This window comes from Excalfactoria chinensis, chromosome 11, assembly GCF_039878825.1.
Source record: "Excalfactoria chinensis isolate bCotChi1 chromosome 11, bCotChi1.hap2, whole genome shotgun sequence".
In the NCBI taxonomy this organism is placed as follows: Eukaryota; Metazoa; Chordata; class Aves; order Galliformes; family Phasianidae; genus Excalfactoria; species Excalfactoria chinensis.
Genome location: NC_092835.1, coordinates 16,763,789 through 16,774,947, shown reverse-complemented (window position 1 = coordinate 16,774,947; position 11,159 = coordinate 16,763,789). Strand labels below are relative to the sequence as shown.

The window sequence follows — 11,159 nt, the reverse complement described above, 5'->3', positions numbered from 1 at the left end:
CTTCTGCCCTTCAGTAAGGCTGGCTTCTGGCTAGGAGCATCGTCCTGGACAGTTCAAAGAGCAGGAGAAATTGTACCCACAGCCAAGGGTTTGCGCAAGCCCTGTGTGGGTGGGGTGTAAGTTCAGCATGCTATAAGAAGCATCTGGGCACCGAGCAAACAACGTGAGCTGGATTAGAGGCAGGAGAAGCAAAATGGGAGAGCTGCGTGTCCGCTCCGCTCTGGTGACTGGGGCCAACAGGGGCATCGGCCTGGGCTTTGTCCGGCACCTGCTGGCACTGCCAAACCCACCTGAGTGGCTCTTTGCAACTTGTCGGGACCCCAAGGGACAGCGAGCACAGGTGAGGCTGGGAGGGGATGGAGCTGAGGTGGGGGACAGCAGGGCTGGTGCAGGAGAGGGGAGGTGTGAAGGATCATGAAATGGATGAAGGAGCCGCAGCCCTGGGCCCTGTGCACATGAGAGCTGGGCAGGGATGGCAGAGGACAAGCTGTGCACAGTGCCCAGGGCTCCTTGGGGTCGGTCAGGGAGCTGCTTCTACTGCTTCTGCCTTTACCTGGCACTGTGTGCCACAGGGCAGGGGGCAAAGTGTCAGCCGTGCTGAACAGAGCGTGCCATAGGGCTCACATCAGCCGTCTTTGACAGGAGCTGCAGCAATTGGCCTCCAAGCACCCCAACCTGGTCATCGTCCCGCTCGGTACGTGCCACAGCCGCAGCCCAAAGGCTGAAGGTCCCTCAGCTGGGCTCCCCGCTCTATGGGCTCCGCATCCTCCCACAGCCCTGCTGCAGGGGCTCTGTCCCAGCACTGTGCCTGCTGGCACACACCGAGGGCAGCGGGCACTCACCTCCCCACCTCGCCTCTGCAGAAGTCACCGATCCCGCCAGCATCAAGGCGGCCGCAGCCAGCGTCGGGGAGCGCCTCAAGGGCTCGGGGCTCAACCTCCTCATCAACAACGCTGGAATCGTAAGGGCGAACAAGCTGGACAATGAAACCCTGAAGGACATGTCTGACGTGTACACAACCAACACCATCGCGCCTCTCCTGCTGAGCCAGGTAATGCTGTCACCCACAGCACCAGGAACGTCCTGGTGCTGCGTCCCTGAGGTCCTCAATGGAGGAAGAATTGGGCCCATGGTACAGTGCCCTCTACTCTCTTCCTGCTGTCTTCTTGCCCTGGTGTTGGGTCCTTCACACTTCAAGTCCCAGTCAGGTCTCTTGCTGTCAGAAGCAGGTGCTGAAATCAGTCCTGGAACGGCTGAGCACATGATGATCTTTGCTGGTTGGGACCAGGAGTCAGGCATAGGAATTTGGCACTTTGGAGCTTGAGGCCTCAAGATAAGAGTGCAGAGGTGCGGGCTCATGCCAGGGAGCAGAGTACCATGACCTGAGCCAGGGGAACATGAATTTGCACTCCGTGTTTGTGATGAGCACTGGTGATTGGCTGAGTGTTGACATGGGCTGATTGCTGATACTGCCAATGTCCCTCTTTGGAGATACTCAAAAGTCATGTGGACATGGTCTTGGGCAATGGACTCATGGTGGATCTGGTTGAGTAGTGAAGGCTGCACCTAAAGATCTCCATTGATATCTACCAACCACAACTGTCCTCTGATTCTCCGCTTCTGATGTGACCGGCTACAGAAGGAAATGTGTCCTTCCAATGAGCCTCCTCTGTTCATGCTTCTCCTTCCCCTGCCCACAGGCGTTCCTGCCCCTGCTGAAGAAGGCAGCCCAGGGCAGCCCAGGCTCGGGGATGAGCTGCAGCAAGGCAGCCATCATCAACATTTCCAGCATTGGGGGTTCAATTAAAGAAGTCTATCTGTGGGAAGCCATACAAACAGTCTGTTACCGCTGCAGCAAGGTATGTGCTGTGTTCCTTCTCCAATCTGCAAATGACTTCATGAGCCCTCCAGTATCATCTCTAGCAGTACCTGCAACACTCTTGCAGCACATGGCCCTGACTCCTACCTGATCCCTGTGCTGTCTCCCACAGGCTGCTCTCAACATGCTCACCAGGTGCCAGTCCATGGGCTACCGGGAACACGGCATCTTCACTGTAGCTTTCCATCCCGGATGGGTGCAAACAGACATGGGGAATGCAGCTGGAGCCACGGTAAGAGCCTCCCCAGGTTGAGTCCATCCACAGCCCGTGCTGGTTTCCCATGGGAGGCTGCTGTCTCCCGGAGCCCTGCACCAACACCCCCAGGGGCCCTGCTCCATCAGCACCATGGAAGCTCTCCCTGCCCTGGGACCCCTGCGCAGCGCCAGCCCTGGCTCCTGGCAGCCCCCCCGCCCGGCTTCCCAGCTCTCAGCTCTTCCCAGGGCTCTGCTTCTGCCTTCCTGCAGCCAGGCTCCAGGGCGCAGCCTGGGCAGCCCTTGGGCACACACGCCTGTGTTTCTCCCTCTGCCCTGCAGCCCCCGCTGACGGTGGACGCGAGCGTAGGAGGGATGCTGAAGGTGCTCTCCAACCTCTCCGAGAAGGACAGCGGGTCCTTCCTGGACTGGGAAGGGAACGTTGTGCCCTGGTGAGGTGCTGGCCCGGCCTCCTGCCTGCATCCTGGCACTGGCCCCTCTGCTGCTGCCTCCCCTCTGCTTCCCCCTCAATAAACCCATCTCTGAGAACAGCAATGCTCTTGGCTCTGCCTCTGACCACAGCACACTCTGCTCTATGCTTAGAACCCATAGTGGGAAGCCCATTCCCATGGATTCCCACTCCACATCTGTGTGCATCAGCATTCACTGCTCCCAATCACTGCATCTTTCTGGAGTCTCCATAAGCAAGCAGTGCTACAGGAATGCGTGTCTCCTCTCATGGTCTCCATGGTTGCGTTCTCCATTCTGTGCCTTGGCACATTTGGGTTCCTGGCTTTCCCACTCTCCTTACTCTGCAGTTATCAAGGGGCTCCACGAAACACGCTTGATGGACTGACTTCTCTCACCCTCTCACCCGCCATCTGACACTGGTGCAGTTAACCAGGTTGGGCTCACATAGACACAGCCCTACACACTTTAAGGCCACATTTTATGTTTGTGTTTCTGCACATTCTTTACGGCTACCTCGCTTTCTCCAGATCCTGTGTGGCACAGGAAAAAGGTCCTGACCAGGTGCTATTTGGCCAGATACACACTCACTTCCACACTCCCTACCAGCAGAGTTTGCCTTCAAAAACAACATCATTTATGCCCTTTGTCAGGATGGCATTCAGCCATGGGCTGCGTCCCCATCAGTTCAAAGAGCCCCAGAGATATAATACAGTGAACCAAGGGTTTGCGCAAGAAATGTTTGGGTGTGGTGTAAGTTCAGCATGTTATAAGAAGCATCTGGGCACCGAGCAGACAATGTGAGCTGGAGCAGAGGCAGGAGAAGCAAAATGGGAGAGCTGCGTGTCCGCTCCGCTCTGGTGACTGGGGCCAACAGGGGCATCGGCCTGGGCTTTGTCCGGCACCTGCTGGCACTGCCAAACACACCCGAGTGGGTCTTTGCAGGCTGCCGGGACCCCAAGGGACAGCGAGCACAGGTGAGGCTGGGAGGGGATGGAGCTGAGGTGGGGGAGATTTAGGCTGGAGCAGGAGTGATGGTGGCTGAAGGTCTCCACTTTAGAGCTGTAGATCCACGCCCTGAGCACAGGAGATCTGGGGAGGGATGGCCATGGAACACTCTTTGCATGGGGTGCCCAGGGCTCCTTGGGGTCGGTCAGGGAGCTGCTCCTTCTTCCTGGCCCTGTGAGCCCCAGGGCTGGAGGCAAAGGGCTGGTGATGGCTGTGCGGATCAGAGCGTGCTATACAGCTCACATCAGCCTCTTCGACAGGAGCTGCAGCAATTGGCCTCCAAGCACCCCAACCTGGTCATCGTCCCGCTCGGTACGTGCCACAGCCGCAGCCCAAAGGCTGAAGGTCCCTCAGCTGGGCTCCCCGCTCTATGGGCTCCGCATCCTCCCACAGCCCTGCTGCAGGGGCTCTGTCCCAGCACTGTGCCTGCTGGCACACACCGAGGGCAGCGGGCACTCACCTCCCCACCTCGCCTCTGCAGAAGTCACCGATCCCGCCAGCATCAAGGCGGCCGCAGCCAGCGTCGGGGAGCGCCTCAAGGGCTCGGGGCTCAACCTCCTCATCAACAACGCTGGAATTGCGAAGGCGAATTCACTTGACAGTGAGACACAGGACGACATGTCCCAGGTGTACACCACCAACACCATCACGCCTCTCCTGCTGAGCCAGGTAACGCTGTCACCCAGAGCTCCTGGAACATCTCTGTCCTGCGAATCTGAGGTGCTCGATGGAGGAAGGATGGGGTCATTTAGACGGAGCTTACTGATGTGTGATTGAGCACTGACACACGCTGAGCACAGAGGCTGTCCCTGCTTGGAATACCTCTAAAGCCACAGTGTTGGCAATGGGCTTCAGGTGGCACTGATTGAGTAGGGGAGGTTATCCCTGGCGATCTATGGAGTTATGGGCCAACTGCCACCATCCTCTGACTCACCGGATCAGATGTGAGCTGCTATGGAAGGAAACGTGCCCTTCCAATGAGCCTCCTCTGTTCATGCTTCTCCTTCCCCTCCCTACAGGCGTTCCTGCCCCTGCTGAAGAAGGCAGCCCAGGGCAGCCCAGGTTCAGGGATGAGCTGCAGCAAGGCAGCCATCGTCAACATTTCCAGCATTGTGGGTTCAATTGGAGAAATCTATTTATGGGAAGATATACAATGTGTTTCTTATCGCTGCAGCAAGGTATGTGATGGATTGGACATGAGTCCAGCATTCCTTTCTAATCCTTTTGATGATCAGAGGGCTGGAGCATCTCTTCTATGAGGAAAGGTTGAGGGATCAGGGCTGTTCTAGCTAGAAGGGAAAGATCTGGGGAGACCTCGTTGTGGCATTCCAGTACATGAAGGGAGAGTATAAACAGGAGGGTAACGGCTGTTTGTGAGGGTGGGCAGTGATAGGACAAGGGGGAATGGTTTGAAACTGAGCCAGGGGAGGTTTATGTTGGGTAATAGGAGGAAGTTTTTCACGCAGAGGGTGGTGATGCACTGGAACAGGTTGCCCAAGGAGGCTGTGGATGCCCCATCCCTGCAGGCATTCAAGGCCAGGCTGGATGTGGCTCTGGGCAGCCTGGGCTGCTGGTTGGTGACCCTGCACATAGCAGGGGTTTGAAACAAGGTGATCGTTGTGGTCCTTTTCAACCCAGGCCATGCTGTGATTTGATGATTCCATGATTCTATAATTCAAATGACTGCAGGAGTCCCCTGGTGACATCTCTGACTGTCTCCACATCTCTCTCTACTGTAATTGAGCTCCTATCACTCACCTCTCCTTTCACAGCACATAGCCCTGATCCCCACCTGATCCCTGTGCTGTCTCAACAGGCTGCTCTCAACATGCTCACCAGGTGCCAGTCCATGGGCTACCGGGAACACGGCATCCTCTGCGTTGCTCTCCATCCCGGATGGGTGCAAACAGACATGGGGAATGCAGCTGGAGCCACGGTAAGAGCCTCCCCGGGTTGAATCCATCCACAGCCCGTGCTGGTTTCCCATGGGAGGCTGCTGTCTCCCGGAGCCCTGCACCAACACCCCCAGGGGCCCTGCTCCATCAGCACCATGGCAGCTCTCCCTGCCCTGGGACCCCTGCGCAGCGCCAGCCCTGGCTCCTGGCAGCCCCCCCGCCCGGCTTCCCAGCTCTCAGCTCTTCCCAGGGCTCTGCTTCTGCCTTCCTGCAGCCAGGCTCCAGGGCACAGCCTGGGCAGCCCTTGGGCACACACGCCTGTGTTTCTCCCTCTGCCCTGCAGCCCCCGCTGACGGTGGACGCGAGCGTAGGAGGGATGCTGAAGGTGCTCTCCAACCTCTCCGAGAAGGACAGCGGGTCCTTCCTGGACTGGGAAGGGAACGTTGTGCCCTGGTGAGGTGCTGGCCCGGCCTCCTGCCTGCATCCTGGCAGTGGCCCCTCTGCTGCTGCCTCCCCTCTGCTTCCCCCTCAATAAACCCATCCCTGAGAACAGCAATGCTCTTGGCTCTGTCTCTGACCACAGCAGGTTCTGATGCACACTGAGAGCCCATGGAGGGCAGCTCCTTCCCAGCGTGGTTCCGCTCCTCATCTGTTTCAGAACAGACTGCTCCCAACCAGAGCCACTGACAGATGTCCCCTCAAGTGAGCTGGGCTGCCCAGGGCTGGGGGAAGCACGAGCGTGGTGGGGGTACAGGAACTTTCAAGGAAGGGCTCCACATGGGGGAGCAGGTGGTGGGAACATGGAGTAAGGCAGAGATGGGGTGAAGAGCTCTGCATCACCACGCATACGGTGGGGTACAGGAAGAAGATGCTGCCTGTAGCCATGGGTGGGCTGGGGCTGCTGGATGCTTCTGGGTGAGAAGGAGATATTTTCCTGTAATACAGGCATTGGAGGATAGAAATGGGGCTTTGCTTTGCAGAAAGACAGGGCATTGCCTATGCAGGCCATCTGAGTGCTTGCACTTCAAGTACCATGTACGAGATGGGTGTCCTAGGGCAGGTGGAGGGTCCCTTGGTCCTCCCTCCATGGATAAGCATCATCAAATCCTCTTCTGCCCCCTCACCTCACTGCCACAATATGGGAACATGGGGGCTTCCAGCACTCCATGGCATCACCCAATGGCACCACTTTGGCAGTCACATTGATAGTGCTGGCTTCTGCAGAGCAGCTCCTGTGTCCCTCTGTCCTCCACTGCCTAAGGATCAGAGATAAGGAGGAGGTTTGGCTCACAAGAGGGGGTATTGAATTGCTGTAGTTGGAGAAGACCCTCAAGTTCACAACTGCAACCTGATTCACCCAATCCCATCACTAACTTGGTGCCCAAGAGCCACGTCTTCACATCTCCATAATATCTCAGTGATGGGGAATCCACCACTTTCCTGCTCAGACCGTTCCAATGTTTGACAACCATCCCCATCAAGACGTCCACCATAAACTCCTTGGAACACAAACCTTTCTACACTTCTCCAACCCAAACAAGCCCCGTCCCCTCAGTGTCCCCTCATAACTCCTGTTTTCCAGGCCCTTCATCTGCTTCACTGTCCTTCTCTGCACTCGCTCGAGCAACCCAAGATCCTTCTGGCAGTGAGGGGCCCAAAACCGAGCCCAGTCTTGGAGATGCAGTCTCAGCAGAGCCATGTACAAGGGGACAGTCACTTCCCTGCTCCTGCTGGCCGCTCTGTTTCCAACGCAGGTCAGGATGCCATTGGCCTTCTTGCCCACCTGGGCACACACCAGCCTCACCTTCAGCCGGATGTCAATCAGCACAGCCAGCTTCTTCTCCACCAGGCACCTTCCAGCCCCTCTTCCCCAAGCATGTAACACTGCATGAGGTTGTTGTGACCCAAGTGCAAGACGTGGTGCTCCTCCTTGTGGAACTGCATGCAATTGGACCTGGTCTGATGATCCAGACTGTCCACATCCCTCTGCAGAGCCTTCCTACCCTCAAGCACTTTGATGATGCTCTTCTACTTGGTGCTGTCTTTCTGCTTCCTGAGGGATCTCTCCAGCCCCTCAGTGAGATCACAGGCAGAAATGTCAAACAAAACTGGCCTTGAGACTGAGCCATGGGGAACAGCAACAGTGACGAGCAGCATGGATGGGGGGAAGATGCTCGGATGGACTTTACTGCCAAGACAACGCACCGGGAGAAGCCAACACAGCTGCACTGTCCCTGACTTCAGCGCTGCTCTTCTGCCCATCAGCCAGTGCCCGTGGCTTTAGACTCAGTGCTGCACAGCACAAGTCTGCAGAGGGAAACGTCGGTGATGCAGCATTTGCTTGGAAGAAAGGAGAGCAGAAAACAGCAGCTTGTGGCACAATCTGACTGAGACAGACAGGGAAAGGGGGACGAGATCAGCCCAGAGTGCTTTATGCACGGGTATGATGTGCAAATCCCATCTGGCTTGTGATGCTGGTTGAGCAGCTCAGTGGAAGTCCAGCAGGCCCACGGTTTCATCATGTCTCCTTCCCACTTTCTGTCTTCAATCTCCTCACCCTGCACAGCTTCTTCAGGACAGGGCTGCTGCTGGTGATCGACTGAGGGGTCAGGAATTACTGGACAACAAGTTAGTAAATATAAAGCAATGTGACTTTTGCCCTTCAGTAAGGCTCGCTACTGGCTGGGACCATCGTCCTGGATAGTACAAAGAGCAGGAGAAATTGTACCCACAGTGAACCAAGGGTTTGCGCAAGCCCTGTGTGGGTGGGGTGTAAGTTCAGCATGCTATAAGAAGCATCTGGGCACCGAGCAAACAAGTGAGCTGGAGCAGAGGCAGGAGAAGCAAAATGGGAGAGCTGCGTGTCCGCTCCGCTCTGGTGACTGGGGCCAACAGGGGCATCGGCCTGGGCTTTGTCCAGCACCTGCTGGCACTGCCAAACCCACCTGAGTGGCTCTTTGCAACTTGTCGGGACCCCAATGGACAGCGAGCACAGGTGAGGCTGGGAGGGGATGGAGCTGAGGTGGGGGACAGCAGGGCTGGTGCAGGAGAGGGGAGGTGTGAAGGATCATGAGATGGATGAAGGAGCCGCAGCCCTGGGCCCTGTGCACATGAGAGCTGGGCAGGGATGGCAGAGGACAAGCTGTGCACAGTGCCCAGGGCTCCTTGGGGTCGGTCAGGGAGCTGCTTCTACTGCTTCTGCCTTTACCTGGCACTGTGTGCCACAGGGCAGGGGGCAAAGTGTCAGCCGTGCTGAACAGAGCGTGCCATAGGGCTCACATCAGCCTCTTTGACAGGAGCTGCAGCAATTGGCCTCCAAGCACCCCAACCTGGTCATCGTCCCGCTCGGTACGTGCCGCAGCCGCAGCCCAAAGGCTGAAGGTCCCTCAGCTGGGCTCCCCGCTCTATGGGCTCCGCATCCTCCCACAGCCCTGCTGCAGGGGCTCTGTCCCAGCGCTGTGCCTGCTGGCACACACCAAGGGCAGCGGGCACTCACCTCCCCACCTCGCCTCTGCAGAAGTCACCGATCCCGCCAGCATCAAGGCGGCCGCAGCCAGCGTCGGGGAGCGCCTCAAGGGCTCGGGGCTCAACCTCCTCATCAACAACGCTGGTGTAGCAAATAACCGCACACTTGACACCGAGACACTGGACAGCATGCTCCACGTGTTCACTACCAACACCGTTGCACCCCTGCTGCTGAGCCAGGTAACGCTGTCACCCACAGCCCCAGGAACTTTCCTGCCCCGTGCCTCTGTATTCCCCCAGTGGAGGAAGGAAGGGGCCGGTGCAACAGAGCCCTGTTCTGTTCTCGTGCTGCTCCATTCCTGGTGCTCCTGAGATGCTCTGAGAAGCTGTGGATTAGGGACTGGTGCTGAGGAGCTGGAACACATACAGGGGGAAGATGAAGGCAGCTGCCCGTGGGGCTGGTGTCAACATTGCTGCTGTGAAAGGAATTATAGAGTTAGAGGGACTGAGACCCATGAGGATCATCACCTCCAACCCCTGGCTCCACACAGCCCCACCTAGAAGTCAAACCCTATGGACTATAGCAGTGCCCCAACACTCCATGAGCTCCAGCAGCTCAGGGCCGTGCCCACTGCCCTGGAGAGCTGTGCCGTGCCCACCATCCTCTGGTGCAGAGCCTTTCCCTAACCCCCCACCTGACCTTGTGAGGAGCCATATGCCATAGCTCATGAGGGGCTGTAGGTCACGAAGGGCTGCAGCTGCCATCAGACCTCTCCTCAGCCTCCTCTGCTCTGTGCTGAGCAGACCCCGTGCTCTCAGCTCTCCTCGCACACAGTGCCTTCAGACCCCTCCCCGTCTCACAGCCCTCCTTTGGATGCTCTGCTGTAGTTTTATGTCCTTCTTACACTGTGGCACCCAACCCAATGCTCAAGGTGAGTCCTTCCCTTGCCCAGCAGCAGGGCCGTGCCTGAAGCATCCCAGGACATGGTCAGCCCTTTTGGCTCCAGGTCATTCTGCTGGTTCATGTTCACCTTGCCATCATCCAGAACTTCACTTCTCCCCTCCCCACAGGCGTTCCTGCCCCTACTGAAGAAGGCAGCCCAGGGGAACCCAGGCTCAGGGTTGAGCTGCAGCAAGGCAGCCATCATCAACATTTCCAGCTCTGCTGGATCCATTCAGGACCTCTATCTGTGGCATTACGGACAAGCAATCTCATATCGTTGCAGTAAGGTACAGTCAGTCACTGGTTCCCAGAGCTGGTCCCAGTCCCAACCACAAAGGGCCATGTCTGTACAGGTCCTTTCTGGTACTGGGTATCTGCATGGGAAGACTGCTGTAGGGTCCCTGTGATGCATCTTGTCATCTCCACCTCTTCCCTATGCTGTCTCAACAGGCTGCTCTCAACATGCTCACCAGGTGCCAGTCCATGGGCTACCGTGAACACGGCATCCTCTGCGTCGCTCTCCATCCCGGATGGGTCAAAACAGACATGGGAGGCAAAGTAGAAGATAAGGTACGAGAGTTTATGACCAAGGTTTGGAAGAATCCCTTACTGTGGGAATGTGGAGCTTCCCGTGCATTGAAGGCTCCTGGGCAGGTTGGGCCCTTGGGCACATATAACCATCTTTCTCCTTCTGCCCCTGCAGACCCGCGTGACAGTGGATGAGAGCGTAGCTGGGATGCTGGAGGTGCTCTCCTCCCTCTCTGAGGACAGCGGGACCTTCCTGAACTGGAAAGGGAAAGTTGTGGCCAGTTGAGATGCTGGCCAAGCTCAGATTTTAACAGTGATCTCTCTGTTGCTGCATCGAGCTGTGCCTGTGTCTTAAAGAAGTTGTGACTGTAAACAATGATTGCAGTATATGCGCAGTGCGTGAGCCGCCTTCTTGCTTTTGTTTTAGGTACAATTATCACAGTCTTCACCAATGCTTTGAGGGAATGGCTGGGTTATTTTGCACGTGACTGAGCTATGCTGGATGAACCGTCAGCCTTTGAGTAGGGGCCTGACTGCCATCCTGCTACAGCTTTGTCCCTGTGCACAGAGGGCAAAATCCCTAGTAGTCCCTGTTTTCCCATGTGTCCTGAAGGGATGCCAGCAGGGATATGTGCCATATCCGCTTGGAAAAGGAGAGTAGAGGCAGGAATTTAAACAACAAATCCTGCTTGCAAATACAGCCGAATCTGAATCATTTTTGATTCATCATAATATCACCCAGATCTGTCATGTTCATACACAGACCCTTCGAGGACACTCC

The 11,159-nt window shown here is 56.8% G+C and overlaps 3 protein-coding genes across 3 annotated transcripts; all 3 read left to right on the top strand.

Moving 5' to 3' along the window:
- Positions 1-193: 193 nt before the first annotated feature.
- LOC140257386 (C-signal-like) lies at positions 194-2,527 on the top strand. Its single transcript, XM_072346677.1, has 6 exons — positions 194-340; positions 643-694; positions 864-1,051; positions 1,701-1,859; positions 1,992-2,111; positions 2,414-2,527. Exons 1-6 carry the CDS (start codon positions 194-196, stop codon positions 2,525-2,527), a joined length of 780 nt encoding a protein of 259 aa, XP_072202778.1.
- Positions 2,528-3,369: 842 nt separating this feature from the next.
- Positions 3,370-5,899, top strand: LOC140257393 (C-signal-like). The gene is made up of 6 exons (XM_072346685.1): positions 3,370-3,516; positions 3,808-3,859; positions 4,029-4,216; positions 4,567-4,725; positions 5,364-5,483; positions 5,786-5,899. The coding sequence occupies exons 1-6, from the start codon at positions 3,370-3,372 to the stop codon at positions 5,897-5,899; spliced, it is 780 nt and encodes a 259-aa protein (XP_072202786.1).
- Positions 5,900-8,290: 2,391 nt separating this feature from the next.
- On the top strand, positions 8,291-10,664 carry LOC140257507 (C-signal-like). The gene is made up of 6 exons (XM_072346845.1): positions 8,291-8,437; positions 8,739-8,790; positions 8,960-9,147; positions 9,979-10,137; positions 10,301-10,420; positions 10,554-10,664. The coding sequence occupies exons 1-6, from the start codon at positions 8,291-8,293 to the stop codon at positions 10,662-10,664; spliced, it is 777 nt and encodes a 258-aa protein (XP_072202946.1).
- Positions 10,665-11,159: the final 495 nt, after the last annotated feature.